The sequence below is a fragment of the Caretta caretta genome, chromosome 4 (genome assembly GCF_965140235.1).
Source record: "Caretta caretta isolate rCarCar2 chromosome 4, rCarCar1.hap1, whole genome shotgun sequence".
Classification (NCBI taxonomy): domain Eukaryota; kingdom Metazoa; phylum Chordata; order Testudines; family Cheloniidae; genus Caretta; species Caretta caretta.
This window is the reverse complement of record NC_134209.1, coordinates 102,695,230-102,715,761: the sequence shown is the minus strand read 5'-3', so window position 1 is coordinate 102,715,761 and position 20,532 is coordinate 102,695,230. Positions and strand designations below refer to the sequence as shown.

Sequence of the window (20,532 nt, the reverse complement as noted above, 5' to 3'; positions counted from 1 at the left end):
TTTTCCAATCAGATAGAGAGCAGAGCACTGTGGTAGCTAACCCACTGCACAACTCACCACCTTCTGCAGCTAGGAGTTGTGGGAAGGCGGAGTGGGTTGCAGACCATCATGAGCGTGGGCTCAACATCCCATGATGCAGTTTTTTCTGTCCTATCATTCCAGGGGTTTCTATGTTTCATGCCACTTTTCAATGGCCCTTGTTTACTATGCACCCGCCATCTCTGTCTGAAAGGATGGATCCTGCACTGCTCTCTACTGTTGTGGTCAGTGTTATGAACACAACATGGCTGATCATGCAGTATATCATGAGCTCCAAATCTGAATAGGAATCGCTGGTGCCTGCTCTGCTCCGTGCCATGAAAAGAAACAACACCAGATTACTTTTGACATTCACGGATCAGCTGCACATGGTGGACCGTTGCTATTGGGCTCAGGAAAAAAGCACTCAGTGGTGGGATTGCATCATTATGCAGGTATCAGATGACGAGCAGTGGCTGCAAAACTTTCAGCTGTGCAAAGCCACCTTCTTGGAACTGTGCGTGGAGCTCGCCCCAGCACTGCAGCACAAGGACACCAAAATGAGAGCTGCCCTTTTGGTGGAGAAGCATGTGAGAACCACTATTTGGAAGCTGGCAACTCCAGACTGCTACCGGTCAGTCGCAAATCAGTTTGGAGTCAGGAAATCCACCGTTGAGGTTACATTCATACAAGTGTGCAGGGCCATTAATCGCATCTTGCTACGAAGGAATGTGACTCTTGTAAATGTGCGTGAAATAGCAGATGGCTTTGCAGCACTGAGATTCCCTAACTGCGGTGGGATGATAGATGGAATGCATATCCCAATTTTGGCCGTGGACCATCTTATGATGGAGTACATCAGTAGGAAGGGGGCACTTCTCTATGGTATTGCAGGTGCTTGTGGATCACCAGTAGTATAGCAGGGGCTATGAAAATGATACAAGGAAATATGTCCTTACCACCAGGGTCATTTCACTGATATCAACACAGGGTGATCAGAAAAGGTACATGATGCTGTGACATTTCATTCCATATTCTTTATAAAAATATGCTTATGATATGAATGTGACATAACTGAGATGTACTTTATGCAAGATGGGTCTTGTAAGATATTAGAAAGGTTATAATTTACTGAATGTGATTATCCAATTTGTATGCCTGTGTCAAGGTTCCTCCCCCACTCTGAACTCTAGGGTACAGATGTGGGTACCTGCATGAAAACCTCCTAAGCTTACTTTCACCAGCTTAGGTTAAAACTTCCCCAAGGTACAAATTAATTTTATCCTTTGACCCTGGATCTCCACTGCCACCACCAAACTCTAACTGGGTTTACTGGGAAACGTAGTTTGGGCATGTCTTTCCCCCCAAAATCCTCCCAACCCTTGCACCCCACTTCCTGGGGAAGGTTTGGTAAAAATCCTCACCAATTTGCATAGGTGACCACAGACCCAAACCCTTATGGATCTGAGAACAATGAAAAAGCATTCAGTTTTCTTACAAGAAGACTTTTAATAGAAGTAAAGGAATCATCTCTGTAAAATCAGGATGGTAGATACCTTACAGGGTAATTAGATTCAAAACATAGAGAATCCCTCTAGGCAAAACCTTAAGTTACAAAAAAGACACACAGACAGGAATAGTCATTCTATTCAGCACAGTTCTTTTCTCTGCCATTTAAAGAAATCATAATCTAACACATACCTAGCTAGATTACCTACTAAAGTTCTAAGACTCCATTCCTGTTCTATCCCTGGCAAAAGCAGCATACAGACAGACACAGACCCTTTGTTTCTCTCCCTCCTCCCAGCTTTTGAAAGTATCTTGTCTCCTCATTGGTCATTTTGGTCAGGTGCCAGCGAGGTTACCTTTAGCTTCTTAACTCTTTACAGGTGAGAGGATTTTTCCTCTGGCCAGGAGGGATTTTAAAGAGGTTTACCCTTCCCTTTATATTTATGACAGCCTGTATCATTTCTGTATCTGAAGTTAGCAATATTGACTATGTATCTGTATCTCAGCTATGCTACTTTGGGTGATGCCCACTGCTAACACTTCAGGTACAACAATGGAAAAGACAGACAGGGCTGATGGCCCATCAGTGATGACAATGGACTGTGAAAAAGTTGTGTGGATGCTCCATGCTGCCACTGACTCATGGATGTTGTGACTCATGGATGCTACAGAGTCAGGTGGTCTTGTCACCTGATACTAAACATTACCTGGGACTTCTTGTAACTGGATGGGAATGGGGGTCAAGTTTGGGAAACAAAGGATTCCCGCCTTATGGAAATCCTATTTAAGGGTGGGGAGGAAGGCAAACGGGACTCCTCCTCCTCTCCATGGCCTGTCTGCCCAAGAAGAAAGACTGCTAAAGCCACCTGAAGGGAAGGCAAGGGAGGAGTCCAGACTGAGACAGGGGTCCAGTCTGAAAAGAAATATAACTGGAACTCTAAACCACAGAAACTTTGCAACCTGCCTAAAATAATGTTTAGGGTAAGAAATTACATTTTGTAACCTTTCTTAAGTATTTTGAGCTTACCTTGCGTACTTTGTTTGATTTGCTCAGTAATCTGCTTTGTTCTGTCTGTTATCTCTTATATTCACTTAAAATTCACCTTTTGTAGTTAATTAACGTATTTCTTGTTTATAATAAAACCCAATTTATGCAATTTCTAACTGAGGGGGCAAGAAGTTGTGCATATCTCCCTCCACATTGAGGGAGAGGGCAAATGTCATAAAATGTTTGGGTTTGTACCCCTTAAAGGGAGTAGGCACCAGAGTATTGGCTCAAGCCCCTAAGGCTGAATCTTTCCAGAGCGGATCTCTGTCTCTCTGTGCAGCTGGGTGTGGCTCTGCCTGTGTGCTTGGCTGGAAGAGGCTTTTGAGCCTAATCCAGCAAGGCCAGGCAAAGGGGTGACCCAGGCTGGCAGAATAGGCTGACTCAGTTAAACGCCAGCACAATAGGTGACACCCCAAAGGGCCCAAACCCATCACAGACACATGGAGCTTCAGGAACACTGGCCTGCACAGAAAGCTGCAAATAGGGACTTTCTCTCCAGACTAGAAGATTCCAATGTGGGATGTTGAAATACCCATACTGATCCTGAGAGACCCAGTGTACCCCTTACTCCCATGGCTCATGAAGTCTTACATGGGAAACCTGGACAGCAGGAAGGAACACTTCAACAATAGGCTGAGCAGGTGCGGAATGACCACTGAATGTGCGTTTGGCAGATTAAAAGCTCACTGGCGCTGTCTTTATGGCAGGTTAGACCTAAATGAGGAAAATATTCCCCGGGTCATAGCAGCCTGCTGTGCGCTGCATGATATTTGTGAGGATAAGGATGAAAAGTTTCCCCAGGTGCAGCATGGAGGTGGATTGCTTGGTGGCTAATTTTGAGCAGTCTGATACAAGGGATATTAGAAGGGCACAATGGGGGGCTATTGAATCAGGAAGGTTTGAGGCACCATTTTGACAATGAGTACCAGTCATGTGTCTTTTTATAAAGCATTCTGCCATGCTTTGTTAACTTGCTGCCTTGCATGAAAATTTTTATGACTGCTTTCTGACCGTGAGTTGTAGTCTGCAAATGTGCCAATTGCCACTGTGTATTAATTCCAGCAGCAACCACCACGTGTAGGAGATAAAGATTGATGATCTTTCACCGGGTATTTTTTCATTAAATAGCAACAAACACAAAAAAAATGCTTGGTTGAAAGGGAGATAATACTGAAGGGCGCTCTCCTGACGGAGGCTCTCACAGGTGTGTGTAACTTCAGCTATCATTTGGAAGGTGCGATCAGGGTCTGCAGCATCTCTGTTTGCTCCTCCATCACTTTTATCATCTGCTCCTGGACCACTAAAATTCACTCCTGGCTCTCTTTCCTCTCCTGCCTAGCTATTTAAAAAATTTCATTAGCTACCTCTCTCCAAGACCCGTGTTCTTGTTCTGTGGCGACAGAAGATTGTAGCACCTCCCAAAACATGTCGTCCTTGCTTCTCCTCAGCAGCTTCCTTAGCTGGTGGAGGTGTTCTGCTGGTGTGTAGGGAGTTCCCACATCTGCAGAAGCACAAGAAACAATAAACAGAAGCATGATTGTTAGTGCACTCACCGCATCTAATCGTAAGAGTAAAATACCCCTCTTTCACACTGTCCTTTGGCATGCATACAGCTCAGCAAATGCTCTAAACATGGTAAATTTGACACAGGGGTAGGGTTTCAAGATGGCGCAAAGGGTTACAGTGAATTTTTTAAGGGGATCACTGCAAGCAACTAGGGACAATATTGTAAATTCTGCCACCATTTTCCATAGGTGAGGTCATTGAAGCCAATATCTCATTCCTGAGGGTAAGGTTGAAAGGGTGCATCTCCTGCATGCGTACGGCTTCAAAGCAGGCTCTTACGCTCCTCGCCTGTATGCCGCTTTGGTCCCTGCACAAGTGATTGCTGATTGGTGTGCGAAAGTTTCCTACAATGGGGGAAGGAACAAACCAGCTTTGACAAGGAACCTTCGGCAGAGGATTCATAGATATCAAGATCAGAAGGGACCACTATGATCATCTAGTCTGACCTCCTGCACAATGCAGGCCACAGAATCTCACCCACCCACTCCTGCGATAAATCTCTCACCTATGTCTGAGCTACTGAAGTCCTCAAATCATGGTTTAAAGACTGATGAGCGAGTACCTCCAGGAAAGTTTCCTAGAGATCTCTCTGGAGGATTCTCATTGTATTAACACAGAGTCCTGGCCCACTGTGTATTGCACAGGGGTATGGGAAGTAGATGCAGACTCAGCTAGTCTTTGTACATTTCTTTCCCTTAACCCAATTCTAGCATATAAAAAGCAAAGGACAGCTCTGCCTCATGTAGAGCAGCATCAACTCAAAATGTTCACTTACCAGAAGTCCCCTTTCCTGCATCATGTGCATCACAGACAGAGCACTAGGACTGGCTCAAACCCTCTACTATTGAGAAGAGACCCTGGCTCATCACAGTAACAGATGAACCAGTTGTCTGTCCCATCTCATCCTCCAACCTACTTCTTCGTCCTTGGGGTTGAGTCTGCTGGCCGCTATCTCCAGCCCTGCTGAAGTAGCCATGGGGCTCTTGGTGATAGGGTTGCCGCCAAGGATGGTGTCCAGGTCCTTATAGAAACGGCAGGTCTTCGGCACAGTACCAGAGCAATGGTTTGACTCCTCTGCCTTCTGGTACACCTGCCTAGCTCCTTGATCTTCACACAGCACTGATGCATATCCTGTTTGTAGCCCTTATCCATCACACCACAAGAAATCTGACCATAGGTATCAAAGTTCCTACAGCTGGAGTGAAGCAGGGACTGCACAGTCTCCTCTCCCTACAGACCCAGCAGATCTAATAACTCTGGTGTGCTCCGGGCCAGAGAGCTTTTGCTGCGTGGAGCCGCTATGGTCAGCTGGGAAGATGCAATGTTAGCTGTCTACACCGAGCAAACAGAAAGTGGAATTTCAAAAATTGCCAGTCCCTTAAAGAGGGAGGGGCAGATGCCTGTGTACCTGGATACAGGGCAGCGGAGTTCAAACTGCTGACCAGAGCAATCAGGATGGGTATTGAGACACCTCCTGTGGGCCATTTATGGCAACATCACCAAGCTGAGTGTCTACATTGATACTTTGTCAATCTAAGTTTGCCACAAAATGCTCTATGCCTCTTGTTGAGGTGGTTTTATTCTCAGCAAAACAGGAGAGTTTTGTTCTAAATAAAGATGAAAGATGGTTTAGGTAGTAGAGCTTCGGGATGGGACGAGGCAGCATTTCCCAAAGCACTGGAAAGGGACCATCGTGCCAGAGTACATGTCTGGATGATGGGATGATGCTACTCACTGATACCCAATGGTGAGTGTGGTTTACCAGATGGGGGACAGGGAAGCAATGTGTGGTAAAGGGAACATTCAGCCCTTGGGTGTGGAACTGAGTTACACAGACTACTGCCAAAGTTACCTCCACCTAGTAAAAAGAAAAGGAGGACTTGTGGCACCTTAGAGACTAACACATTTATTTGAGCATAAGCTTTCGTAAGCTACAGCTCACTTCGTCGGATGCATGTATTTTACTTACTCATTTAGATACACCCATCCACTTTTCTTTTTCCTCTTTCTCTTAATAAAGATTTGTTTTCTACACAACCTCAATGCTTGGGGGAAGGTGGCAAGTACTTGTGTGAGCCCAACAGTTTTGGGTGGGGGCTGAAGCCCGTCGCGTTTGTTAGTTTTAAAACGGGCCAGTTGCTCTTTGAACTCGACCCTTACTGCCGCCGCCAGCCCCGGCAGACGGGTCACAGGGGTGGGTAGCAGAGCCGCTGCTCAGGGGCGGGATGGGGCACTAACGAGGCGCCGCAGCAGCAGCGGACACTCCTTGGCCCGGGGCGGCTGGCCCAGGCAACAGGGTGACGTAAGCGCCCCCAGCGGCTGGCTGGCGGACGCGGGCTCGGACAGCGGCAGGAACCGAGGCTGATCCGGGCGCCGCTGCCTCGGGATGCCGCCTCCGCTGCCCAAGGCTCCGCAGGCGGCTGTCAGCCCCGCTCGGGGGGCAGCGGGAGCGGCGGCTACGGGCCGGGCCCCTGCTGTGCGCTCAGCCCCTGCCATTGTGCCGCTGCGCTTCCGGCGGCACGAGCCGCCGTCCCGGACCGGGCCGCGTGCCGGGCGCGTGCGTGACGCCCGGCTGGGGGCGGGGCGGGGCGCAGGGCAAGATGGCGCCGCTGGCCGGATGTGTGTGTCTCCCGCCCACCCTGGGCCGCCGGCGCAGCTGACGAGGCGGCGGCTCCACTCTAGGCCGGGCCCAGCCCCGGCGCAGTCACAGCGGCGCCGCCTCCTCCAGGCCCGGCCATGTAGAGGCGGGCCCTGGCTGCTTCCCCCCCCCATCCCGGAGACGTGACCGGCCCGTGAGGTAGCCAGCCCCGCGCGCGAGCGAGCGAGCCGGCGGCCGGGCGGAGGGTCCCGCCGCCGCCGCCGCCGCCATGGAGGACATTAACTCCAACGTGAACGCGGACGCGGAGGTGCGGAAGCTGCAGGAGCTGGTGAAGAAGCTGGAGAAGCAGAACGAGCAGCTCCGCAGCCGCTCCGGGCCCCCCGCCAGCCCCAAGCGCCTCCCCAGCGGCAGCGGCGCCGCCACCCCTTCCCCGCGGGGGGACCTGCCGCTGGGACTGGAGAGCCGCTGCCTTAGCCCCAGGGCCGGGGCCCGCCAGCCGCCCGCCGAGGAGACGCGAGGCGGGCCGGCGGCCGCAGCAGCCGGGGAAGGGGGCAGCTTCCTGGACGAAGTGGAGCCTCTGAGGCCGGACGAGCTGGAGCGCTTGGCCAGCTGCGAGGAGGACGAGACAGGCTGGTGAGCGGGTAGGGGGCGGGCCTGGTCGCTGGGCTCTGGGCTGTGCCGCCAGGTGCTGGGCATCCGGGGGCCCGGTCTCTCCACCGCACGGGCCAGGGCCTGGAGCGCGCTGTCGGGAACAGCCCTCCCGGGATCCAGCGCTGCTCAGGGGACAAAGTGCGGGGAGCTGAGAGAGGCTATTTGTTTACTAAACAGGGATTAAAGTGAGCGTCGTTCTTCCCCGACGGTTTGAAAGCGGTCTCGCCCTCTGAGGCTGGAGGGGAGAGGCTTACTTCCTTAGAGTCAGTGACACGTAGGAAACTCTCTGCTGTCAGGGGCAGACTTTAAAACTGCCTGGTGAATCCCAGGTGGGGTTGTACGCCTCTACTTAGCCATGAAAAAAGTGGTATAAGGGGTTACCCAGGCTCTCAGTGGAGATGAAGACTATTAATGTCTCTGGGTCAGAGTTGGTAAATCAATGTACCTGTCCAGAAACTTACTGCAGTGATCCACTAAGGGTATGTCTACACAGCAAAGAAAAACCAGCATCTGGCTTGTGCCCGCTGACTGGGGCTGTGGGGGTGTTTGACTGCTCCGTAGACTTTCAGGCTCAGGCTGGAGCCTGAGCTGTGTGATCCTCAAACCTCACAGGGTACTAGAGTTCAGCTCCTGTCTGAGCCCAGACGTCCACAAGCAGTGAAAGCTGCACAGCTGAAGCCCTTCAAGCCCTAGTCAGCTGGAACAGGCAAGCTGTGAGTGTCTAGTTGCTGTGTAGACATACCCAAAACGGGCACACAAGTTCTATCAGCAGTTATGGCAACATTTCAGGAAAGGTAGTTATTTAAATTCCTTGATCTTTGGTATGTCAGTCACTTTGATCATGCATCTTTTATCCCATGATGTATTGCCTTGCACATCTTCAGAGTTGTTATTAAATGGCAAAAAAATTTAAGAGTTAAGGTTGCATGGTGATAACTTATGGCCTTCCAGAACATTGAGTTCAGCAAAACTCAGGGGAAAAACAGGAAATACAGAGTTAAGGTAAATGTTCACGTAGCCTTAACTCTGCCCCTGGAGCTGGAAGTAGCAAACAGGAATTACCTGCATGCTCTCCAGTTGCTTTCTGTTTTAGGTGTAGCTGTACTGAGTGGTGGAGGCAATAGGTGCAGCAGGTTGTTAGAAATCTGTTTTGATATGAGATCATCAGGGAATTAGTTTGAAGTGTGTCAAAGCGCTGTGATTGTGATATGAAGAGATCTGGGTCTGAATCCCCGCACGAGTGTGATCAAAGGAAAGAGGTGCATTCATATCTTGGGGTTCTAGTTTGCATCATTTCAGTACAAAATTGTGTAGGCTGTGTCATAGCAGGGCACTACAGTCATCTTCTCAGGGGTACTGTCAGTAGTGAAATGGGACATGAAAGCAGTCTGCGGATTTAATGATGGGTAGGGAAAAGTATAGGTTTAGGTAGTATCCTATGTGGAAGTGAGAAGGAGCTGTAAAAGGATATGAAGTGGCTGTTAAATTTTATAAGTGTGGTATTCTATTAAGGAAGTAGGCACAGTGTTTGAGTGATGGGGAGGTGCAGGTAATGCAGTGAAAAGGCAGAGTGCGAGAATGTGTAATAGGTGTTTTGGAACATCACTCACAGGGAACCTAGCTAAAGTTGCATGAGCATTTATGTTAACTCTGTATTTTCTAGTTTTCAGAAGTTTGAGGTTTGCTGAACTCAACATTCTGGAAGGGTATAAGCTCACCAGGCAACCTTAACTCTGTGTTACCAGACTTTTTTTGCCATTTCAGTTTAAAAAACTAGAAAATTAAATAAATGTTTGTTAGTAGGAATTAGTGACCATTTAGGCAATTATAGTTCTCACCAGAGTTTGCAGTTAATATGCTGCTGTAGCTAGGTGGTAATCAAAATACCTAAGTTTTATGTAGTGCTTTTCATCAGTAGATCTCAAAGAACTTCACATCATTATCCCCATTTTACAGGTGGGAAACCAAGGCACAGAGGTGTGGTGACTTACCAGAGGTCACCCAGGAAGCTAGTGGCAGAGCTAGTAATAGTCCCAGTCAAGTGGCCTTTCCGCTAGGCTGCACAGTTGCTATGTGATTACTAAGTGCTCCTCACCCCTCCTATATATTTTGTTATTGAGAAATGGGGTTAAAAGTCATGCTTTGAAATTTTTCCAATGTGCAGTTGCTAACAGGGTCAGTGAGAGAAATCTAATCCATGGTCTGTGTCCCAAAATCTTGACAGTTGTATAACATAGTGGTTGGTTACAGTAATGTCAAGCTTGTGAGAAAAGATTGGTGTCGCTCCCCTCTGGGGGTTGGACCCGGGGAGGGCGGGACCATGCTGTCTGGAAGGGGCGGGGCTGGAGGGCTAGTCTCCCTAAGCCAGGGGTTTCACCCTATGCCCATGAAAGGGGATGAATACAGCCTGAAACAATAGCTTGTGATGTGTGCACTGCTCCATTCCTTTTAATGGGGTTTCCCCCACAACCCAGTGTTGTTAGTGTATATGCATCAAGCATGTCTTTTCTCAACTCATCCCAGTGTCAACAGTGTGCTCTTGATTCTTGCTCTGAGCATGTTTGTTCTAAGTTCCCCACCCAGAGAGGCAGGGGTTTCCCACATCTTGTCTCACAGGGGTGGGGTGCAGAGAGGGGTTCAGACCCCCGTAGCAATACAAGAAATCCAGGATCCCAGCTCACATGAGGGGGGCTTAGACCTGCCCAGAAAGGCCAGGGGGTTAGAGAAGAGGGGGTTAGACGACCCCCCTTTTCCCCTCCCCGAGGTCCTGGTGCATGCACACAGGTAGGGGGAGAGGCTCGGACACTTTAGATCCTCGGACATACACACTTGGGGAGAATGTAGGGCAGACAAGTGACCTGCCCTATTCTCCATCAGTCCCTCTTCCACATATGCCTTACCTCCCCGATCATCCATCCCCATTTAGTTCTTTCCTTCAGTCCCCCTCTGCATCCTCGAACCCCTCTGCCTGTTTTCCTTCCTTCACCCTCTAAAATGTCCTGCCAGCAAACATTTACATGTCTAATATTTTTTACAAAAATACTTCGATTGCATTCTGCCAAAATTTAAAAAAACAAAATGAAAAACCCCACCAGATTTTAGCAATCTGCCTTCTGACCTTTTCCAGATTTTTGCCCAGAGTAGAACTCGAACTGACACTGGTTGGGTGTATAAGGTTAAAAGGTACTGCTTAGCCTGTTGAGCCCATCCAGCTGGTGTGGAACATTGAAGGCTAACAATCCTTTTAACTTCTCTGTCTGCACATGCTCAGTGCAATCCAGTTGGCATACCACCCAGCACTTCAAAAGCTACTGCTCCAAACAGATAAAATCTTTGGTTAATAATTAGTCATTTGATTTCCCCCAGTGGTCTGTTGGATTGCATGCAGTCCATCTTGGTAACTCTCAAGTGTTTGAGTTCCAGGTGTGAGGATCTAAGCCCTGCTTTGATCTCTATTTGTGATCAAAAAATTGTTGCCAGAATGTGACTATTAACTTAAACTGTTTTAGGGAGGTTGTTTTTTTGGAGTGGGGGGTGTATTTCAGGAATCCTTTCGTCAAATGGCCCGAAATTTGGATCACTGACCAAACCTGATCCCTCACGAGGCGCACAAAATTTCAAGGTAGTCTGAGAAACCATATTAATTTTAGAGCTCTTAGAACAGTTGAGCTTTAAACAGAAAGCCATCTTAACCTTAACTTAGCGGAAGTGCCACTCCGGTATAATTTAGAGTGCCGCTTTAAGGACCGTAAGAATTAGACATAGCCTTAGAAATCACACCCCTGTAGAGTCATTATCACACCATGTAGAAAAGTCGTATAATGCACTTTGCCAATCTGTAGTCATTTGGATTAAGGCAGGATCTATTTCTAGCAATTCATGTCCAGTCAGTGAAGTTACTCTTTTGATTAGTGAACTAAGTTACTGCTATACTTGAATCTGATATAGAAGACAAATATTCGGATGTCCTCTCTATAATTATGACATTCCAATTTGTATGGCCTGAGCTCCCTTTGGCACTAGCTTTATGATTTGGAAATTGTGTCGGAATGAATCATGAGAAGCATGTTGGACAACTTCACTGGGATGTAGAACCCCAGTTTCCTTAGTGATCAAATGGAATCTGAGACATAATACTGTAAACTTGTACAATACCTGATAGTGCTACCCATTCAGTTGCTAAAATCGAATTGTACTGATTCTCTCAGTTTCTGCATTGTGACCTAATAAACAGCAGTTTGTCTTTTAATCAGATAATATGTGGGACTGCCAACCGATGAGCCAAGACTACTTCTGCCCCTGTTTTCCCTGCCAGCTTGGGACTGCAGAGCCCTGCCTGGTTGTGCCAGACACGCTTGGCGGCCACAAACAGAAACCCAGGTCTGAACCATGTCCCACAAACTGCAAGCTTAACTGAAAGCAGCTTAAAAAGTGTTCCTGTCTTTAATACTTAAATGCCCAACTCCCAATGGGGTCCAAACTCCAAATAAATCCGTTTTACCCTGTATAAAGCCTATACGGGGTAAACTCAAAAATTCTTCGCCCTCTATAACACTGATAGAAATGCACAGCTGTTCCCTCCTTCCCCCCCAGGTATTAATGCATACTCTGGGTTAAATAAGAAGTAAAAAGTGATTTTATTAAATACAGAAAGTAGGATTTAAGTGGTTCCAAGTAGTAACAGACAGAAAAAAGTGAATTACCAAGAAAAATAAAATAAAACTCGCAAGTCTATGCCTAAAACTAAATGCAGATAAAACCTCACCCTCAGATGTTTCAATAAGCTTCCATCACAGACTGGATGCCTTCCCAGTCTGGGCACAATCCTTTCCCCTGGTACAGCCCTTGTTCCAGCTCAGGTAGTAGCTAGGGGATTTCTCATGATTGCTGCCCCCTTTGTTCTGTTCCACTCCCTTATATGGCTTTGGCACAAGGCGGGAATCTTTTCTCTCTCTGCCATCCCCGTCCCCCCCCCAAGTGGAAAAGCACCAGGTTTAAGATGGATTTCAGTACCAGGTGACATGGTCACATGTCCTGTGAAAATCCAAGCTTTCATTCCTCCCAGCTTGACTCACAGGAAGGCTTGCCTGCAAACAGAGCCATCCACAGTCAATTGTCCTGGTTGATGGGAGCCATCAAGATTCCAAACCACCATTAATGGCCCACACTTTGCATAATTACAATAGGCCCTCAGTTATTTCCTATTTCTAGTTTCAGATACAAGAGCGATACATTTATACAAATAGAATGACCACACTCAGTAGGTTATGAGCTTTGTAACGATACCTTACAAGAGACCTTTTGTATGAAGCATATTTAAGTTACATTATATTCACACTCATCAGCATATTTTCATAAAATCATATAGGGTGCAACATCACCGATGTTTCCTAGCTTTTTTTCTATCAGAACACTTGAGTAAACTGACACTCTTAGATTTATTTCCATAACTAAAATAGAGTTCTGCCTAAAGCATGTTCCCTCCCATAAGTTTTATTTTACTACATAGAACTTGAACTGCCGGTACTTGATCTCTCTGCAGCTTTTGACACTGTTGATTGTGTTCACCTCTTCTAAATCTTGTCCTCAGTTGGCTTTAACAATACAGTTCTCTCTTGATTCTGCTATTTTTCTGGCCTTTTCTTGAATATTTAGTGGATCCTCCTCTTCTCTCCCACTCTTCATGGAAGTTCCTCAGTGCTCCATTTTTGACCCTTTTCTCACTCTACATCAGAGGTGGGCAAACTATGGCCCATGGGCCACATCCAGCCCACGGGCCTGTCTGCCCAGCCTTTGAACTCCCGGCCACAGAGGCTAGCCCCTGGCCTTTCCCCTGCTGTCCCCCCTTCCCTGGAGCCTCAGTTCACCATGCTGCCTGTGCGCTCTGGGCAGCGGGGCTGCGAGCTCCTGCTGGGCAGTGAGGCTGTGAGAGCCGCTGACCTGCCCCAGTGCTCTAGACTGTGCGGCGGCGTGGCCATAGGTGCTGACTCGGTGGGTGCTCTGGGCCTGGAGCACCCAGGGGAAAAAGCACCAGTCAACTGTTTATGGGGCCCCATCAGCTGTTCAGTGGGGCTGTCGGGGGGCTGATCAGCAGTTTTTTGCGGAGCCGGGAGCCACCGCCAATCAGCTGTTTCCGGCTCTGAGCTGCTGCGCTGATCAACGTGGCCAAAACAGCTCTTTCCGACAGGGCTGTTTAGTTGTTTTTTGGCCAATCAGTGATGGGGACTCTGCTCCTGGGGCAGGGGCTGAGTGACCCCACCACCACCGGTGCCATCCCGCCTCCTTCTCCTGCCTGCTTCTTGTGGGCAGCAAGCTGCTTTCTGTGGCGCTGCAGCTGAGCAGCTCCCAGCCTCGCTTCAACCTCTCAGCCAACTAAAGGCAGGAGCAGCTGGTAAGTGTATTTCAAAGGGGGTCTTGGGGTGAGGGTGGCTGGGGGGGGGCAGGGCCTTGAAACCCCTTCCCAGGTGGCTGTACTGAGAGCTAGCTGGCTGGTGGCCAGCTGAGAGGTGGCTGTCTACGTGGTGGGAATGGGGGGGGAGCACTGGCTGTCGCCCAGCTCTCTGCATCTGGCAGGGGGCTCAGTCAGAGGTGTCTCCAAAAGCATCCCCCGGACCCCGCAGCATAGAGAGACTGAGAGTACCAGCCCCCGCCAGGCAGCTGGACCGGGATGGGCATGGGGGGGGGAATGGATGTCTCCGGGGCTGCTGTGGGGTTCGGTGCCCCTCTGCTTGCCCTCCCTGCCTGGGCAGAGATGCCTGCCTCTTGGAGACAGTGGCCATGTCCGTGCAGTGCACTTGGTCCCCCTCCCTGGCATCTGGGTGACTGCCTCTTATGGGGGTGCGGGGGTTATCATTATACACTTTAACTATATACGTATTTTGACAGAATAGCGGGTTTCAGCAAATCATAACGTTTCCCATGATACCTTACATGGCATGCTTTATACGAAATATAGAGAATATATACAAATGATTAATATGGGGCTTACAGAGCACAGCACGCCACTCCCCCGAGGTATAGAGCAGTGGCTCTCAAACTTTTGTAATGGTGACCCCTTTTACATAGCAGACCTCTGAGTGTGACCCCCCCCTCCCATATAAATTAAAAACACTTTAACACCATTATAAATGCTGGAGGCAAAGCGGGGTTTGGGGTGGAGGTTGACAGCTTGTGACCTCCCATGTAATAACCTCGTGACCCCTGAGGGGTCCCGACCCCCAGTTTGAGAACCCCTGGTATAGAGTGTCACAGCTAGAAACTCCAAGGCTTGGGACTTTTAAAAGGAGACTGGACAAAACATGTAGTAAGGATCAGCCCTGCATTGGCAGGGAGATGGACTGAGCCAGGATGATCATCGAGGGCTTTTTTCCCTGTAATTTATATAATTCTGTCCCACTCTCATGGGAGTACAAATTCTGGTACTAAAGACCTGGTGCCTGGATCCCATATTGCCTTGCACTGGGATTGGGAATTAGTGCCCTGACATGCAACTCCTCCTACTGGGCCAGTGTAGAGCCTGCTGTTAGTACAGCTATTTGCAGTGTTTACAGTATTTGCAGTATTCCTGTGTTTAGCTGAACCCTTGGACTCAGTCCCTGAGTGTATCCCCACTAAACTGAGAGGTAAACTGATGTTACTATCTTGCTGTGTGGATCCCAGTGTGCTTGTACTGTGAATTTTTGGCATGCACATGTGGCTATATTTATCTCATTGGGCTGGTAGTGCTACTTCCTTGGTGTAATGATGACATTATGCTAAGATCAATCCTGAAAATAGTGCCCTGGTGTGATGGTCACTCTGTGCTGTTCATGTGAATCCTGCATTTTTGTATGCTGTGTTGTTGTAGCCCTGTTCCCAGGAGATTAGAGAGACAAGGTGAGTGAGGTAATTTCTTTTATTGGAGCAACTTTTGTTGGTGAGAGAGAGAGAGAGAGACAAGTTTTGGAGCTTTCAGAGCTCTTCCTGAAGAAGTGTTCTGTTAAAGCTCAAAAGCTTGTCTCTCTCACCAACAGAAGCTGGTCCAATAAAAGATATTACGTCACCCACCTTTTTTCTCTAATGTGAAAAGCCTCCCTCCAAAACTGGCAGAGGTGCTTGGAGAAGGTGGCAGAGAGGAGAGAGCAGTAGGCAGCTGGGGGAAGGGGCGGAGTGGGGGTGGGGCCTCGGGAGGGCACCCACCCACAAAACCAAAAGTCAGCACCTATGGGCGTGGCTACCTCTGGCTGTGTCATAAATATAAAGGGAAGGATAAACACCTTTAAAATCCCTCCTGGCCAGAGGAAAAACCCTTTCACCTGTAAAGGGTTAAGAAGCTAGGATAACCTCGCTGGCACCTGACCAAAATGACCAATGAGGAGACAAGATACTTTCAAAGCTGGAGGGGGGGGAGGGGAGAAACAAAGGTTCTCTCTGTGTGATGCTTTTTCCGGGAACAGAAAAGGAATGGAGTCTTAGAACTTAGTAAGTAATCTAGCTAGATATGCGTTAGATTCTGTTTTGTTTAAATGGCTGATAAAATAAGCTGTGCTGAATGGAATGTATATTCCTGTGTTTGTGTCTTTTTGTAACTTAAGGTTTTGCCTAGAGGGATTCTCTATGTTTAGAATCTGATTACCCTGTAAGGTATTTACCATCCTGATTTTACAAAGGTGATTCTTTTACTTTTTCTTCAATTAAAATTCTTCCTTTAAGAACCTGATTGCTTTTTCATTGTTCTTAAGATCCAAGGGTTTGGGTCTGTGTTCACCAATGCAAATTGGTGAGGATTTTTATCAAGCCTTCCCCAGGAAAGGGGGTGTAGGATTTGGGAGGATTTTGGGGGGGAAAGACGTTTCCAAGCGGGTTCTTTCCCGGTTATATATCTGTTAGACGTTTGGTGGTGGCAGTGATAAAGTCCAAGGGCAAAAGGTAAAATAGTTTGTACCTTGGGGAAATTTTAACCTAAGCTGGTAAAAGTAAGCTTAGGAGGTTTTCGTGCAGGTCCCCACATCTGTACCCTGGAGTTCGGAGTGGGGAAGGAACCTTGACAGTCTGGGTGGTGCGGCTGCTAGTCCTGGTGCTCTGAGCGGCATGGTAAGGGAGTGGGGGGGGAGAGGGAAGGGCCAGGGGGCCATCAGGGGATGGGGAACAAGGTGGGTTGGATAGGTGTGGGAGTCCCGGAGGGTCTGTCAGGGGGCGGGGGTGTGGATATGGGACAGGAAGCAGGGGGTGGAGTCCCAAGGGGTTAGTTGGGGTAGGGGGTTCTGGGAGTGGGTAGTCAGGGGACAGGGAGCCGGGGGGGGTGGATTGGGCGGGGATTTTGAGGTGGGCAGTCAGGGGATGGATGGGGGCGGAGGCCAGGCTGTTTGGGGAGGCACAGCCTTCCCTACCCCGCCCTCCATACAGTTTTGGAACGCCGATGTGGCCCTCAGGCCAAAAAGTTTGCCCACCCCTGCTCTATATCCTTTGTGTGGATTATTTTATCTGTTCAGACTGTCAACTGTCAATTTTATTCCAGTGATTTGCAAATCTACCTTCACTCCTGATTTGTGTCTCAATCCAATCCAATGTTTCAGCCTCTCTGACATCTTTTGGATGTTTTGCTGTCAGTTTGTTAACATGACTGAACAGAGCTAACTTGACTCCAGGACCATTCTCTTCTCCACCTCCCTTCCTTTGTCCCCTTGTCCCCAACCACCCTCATCCTAAAATTGCTATATTGCCGCCACTACATTTGTGAAGAGCCATCTGGGTCATGGTGGCATATATACAGGTGAGGAGTAATCAGGAATAAATCCATCTTGAAATAAACTCTTTTTGTTCCAGTGGGCAGAGATCAACTGGGCATTGTGTATCCTGGGTATTCTGAACCAACAGCTGATTGACTGAATAGAAAATTGATGAATCCCAATTCAGAACTCTTGATATGCTAATGCAAAAATGCATCTATGAAGCTCACTCCTTAGTCTCCTTTTTGTCCTATGCCTCTGCCAGGTTTTGGGGAGAAAAGAAGAACCAAAAAAGGTTTCATTTTAAAATCAATCATGGCAAGTGATTATTCTATTGTAGTTTAAGTGCCTTTGGCAAATTTTGAGAGAAATAGATAGTTGAACATTTTAAGGTCTTAATCCTAAAGCTGTAATGCTTAGGCAGGGTAACCAGAATGGCATGAGTGTCAAAAGTTGAGATATTCTGTACCGAATAGCACCACGTAGGAGAGAAATACAGTTGTGACAAACACTGCTATATGTCACAATATGCAAGTATGGCATAGGGCAGCGATTCTCAAACTTCATTGCACCATGACACTCTTATGACAATAAAAATTACTACATGACCCCAGGAGGGGGGACCGAAGCTAGGGTTGCCAACTTTCTAATCACACAAAACTGAACACCCTCGCCCCACCCCTTCCCCAAGGCCTCACCCCCGTCCCTTCCCTGAGGCCCTGTCCACTACATTCCCCCTCCCTCGATGGCTCACTCTCCCCAACCCTCACTCACTTTCACTGGGCTGGGGCAGGAGCTTGGGATGCGGGAGGGAGTGAGGGCTCTGGCTGGGGGTGCTGGCTGTGGGGTGGGGCTGGAGATGGGTTTGGGTGCAGGACGGGGCTCCAAATTTGTGGGGGGCTGAGGGCTGGGGCACAGGCTTACCTTGCACGGCTCCCGGTCAGCAGCGCAGCGGGGCTAAGGCAGGCTCCCTGCCTGTCCTGACGCCACGTTGTGTGTGCACTGGAAGCGACCGCCAGGTCCGGCGCTAGTAGGCAGGAGGGGACAGGAGGCTTGGTGCGCGCTGCTCTCACCCGCAGGCAGCGCCCCCCCAGCTTCCATTGGCCGAGAACTGGCTGATGGGAGTGCGGAGCCTGTGCTCGGGGTGAGGGCAGCACACGGAGCTCCGTGGTCTTCCCCCCCACCTAAGAGCCAGACCTGCTGGCCGCTTCTGGGGTGCAGCGCCGTGCCCCAGAACAGGTAGGGACTAGCCTGCCTCAGCACCGCAGCACCACCTACCGGACCTATAATGGTCTGGTCGGCGGTGCTGACTGGAGCTTCCAGGGTCCCTTTTCGACCAGGTGTTCCAGTCGAAAACCGGACACCTGGTCACCCTAACCAAAGCCTGAACCTGCCCAAGCCCCACCACTCCAGGCGAGGGGAGGAGGGAAAGCTCGAGCCCCACCACCCTGGGCTGGGGAGCCCCAGTCCAAAGGCTTCAGCTCCAAGAAGGGGGCCTGTAACTTGAGCCCTGCCACCCACTGCTGAAGCTGAAGCCTGCTGCCCAGGGCTGAAGCCCTCAGGCTGCAGCTTTGGCCCTGGGAGGTGGGGCTCAGGCTTTGGCCCCGGGCCACAGTAACTCTAACACCAGCCCTGGCAACCCCATTAAAATGGGGTGGCTACCCACTTTGAGGTCCTGAACCACAGTCTCACACACCTGCTCCCTTCCTGCAAAAGTTCATGCTAAGTTTTAACCTAACATGAAGCTAGGGAGAGATGACATCAGGCAAGTAGTAGAAATTTTATGATGCTGCTTGCTTCCCTAAGATGTTAATTCCAGCTTTTGTTTTTTTATTTAGGCCATGTCTACACTACAAGTGCTACAGTGGCACAGCTACAGCTGTCCTCTGCAATGGATAGTGTAGATGCTTTCTACAGTGACAGAAGGGGTTTTCCCATTACTGAAGATATTGGACAGGTCTTCAAAGGCATAGTGCTGAGGCATGCACTTGAACATGCGATTATGGGGTCTTTCATCGTAAACTTTGAGTTAGATCTACAGTAGGTTGAACAACATGAACTTTTGCAGTTGCCATATTTCTCTTGATTGATAATGCCACATCCGTTCCTAGAAGTAGCTTCTCCAGAAATGTTTGGGGGAAAAAACAGATCATATAGTTATATCATATGATAATACTCTTTCCATTCCAATGATACTTCAGGAGGAGGATAAACAGCAGCTACTGAAGTTAGACATTTTTAAATCAGCAGGTTCAGATAACTAGCATCCAGGTGTTGTGAAATATGTGGGTAAGCAGCTTGCTGGACTGTTAATGTTGATTTTTCAGTAAGTCTTAGAACACCAGGGAAGTTCCAGGTAACTGGAAGAAAGCTAATGTTGTGCCAGTATTTAAAAAAGGTAAACGTGATGACCTGGGTAGTTATAGGCCTGTCAGTCTGACATTGATCCTGAGCAAGATAATGGAGGAGCAACTGATACAGGACTTGATTAATGAAGAATGAAAGGAAGGTAATATAATTAATGCCAATCAACATGGGTTTCTGGAAAATAGATGTTGTCAAACTAACTTGATATGTTTTGATGAGTTTACAAGTTTGGTTGATAAAGGTAATATACTTAGACTTCTGTAGGGCATTTGATTTGGTACTGCCTGACATTTTGAATAAAAAATCTGAAAGATATTAAATGGATTAAAAGCTAGCCAAGTGATGGTTCTCAAAATGTAAATGTAAATGGGGAATCCTCATTGAACAGGTGTGTTTCTAGAGGGGTCCCACAGGAATCCGTTCTTGGCCTTATGCTGTTTATCATTTTTGTTAATGACCTGGAAGAAAATACAAAATCATCACTGGTAGTTTGCAGATGACACAAATTGGAGGAGTGGTAAATAATGAAGAGGATAAGTCACTGCTACAGAGCGATCTGGATTGCTTGGTAAGCTGGACGCGTGCAAACTGTATACGTTTTAATATGATTAAATGTATACATCTAGAAACAAAGAATGTAGATCAGACTTACAGGATGTGGGGGATTCTATCCTGGGACTCAGCTACCATGATCCCCTGTTTTTTTTAAGTATCACTATCAGCTGAATATGTGCTTCCAGTGTGACTTTGTGTCCAAAAGGGCTAATGTAATTCTTAGGTGTATGGATTGTGATAGGGCAAGGCCAGATGGCTATAGAAAAGTAGTGGGAGACAGATACATTAGCCCCAGGCTGAACAAATCCCTGTTACCAGGATAAGTAAATGGCAGCTGCTCCAGGTCAATTAAGACACTTGAGGCCAATTAGGATCATGTGTTACCTGGGGAGGTGGTAGAATCTCCTTCCTGAGAAGTTTTTAAGGTCAGGCTTGACAAAGCCCTGGCTGGGATGATTTAATTGGGGATTGGTCCTTCTTTGAGCAGGGGGTTGGACTAGATGACCTCCTGA

The 20,532-nt window shown here is 48.3% G+C and overlaps 1 protein-coding gene across 3 annotated transcripts in view; it reads left to right on the top strand.

Moving 5' to 3' along the window:
• The first annotated feature begins 6,728 nt into the window (after positions 1–6,728).
• SLAIN2 (SLAIN motif family member 2) overlaps positions 6,729–20,532 on the top strand; it is a 65,379-nt gene continuing 51,575 nt past the window's right edge. For all 3 annotated transcript variants that reach the window (XM_048848375.2, XM_048848372.2, XM_048848370.2), the window contains exon 1: positions 6,729–7,373. In XM_048848375.2, coding sequence (XP_048704332.1) covers positions 7,009–7,373 — 365 coding nt within the window. In that variant the 5' untranslated portion in view covers positions 6,729–7,008. The remainder of the gene's footprint in view (positions 7,374–20,532) is intronic.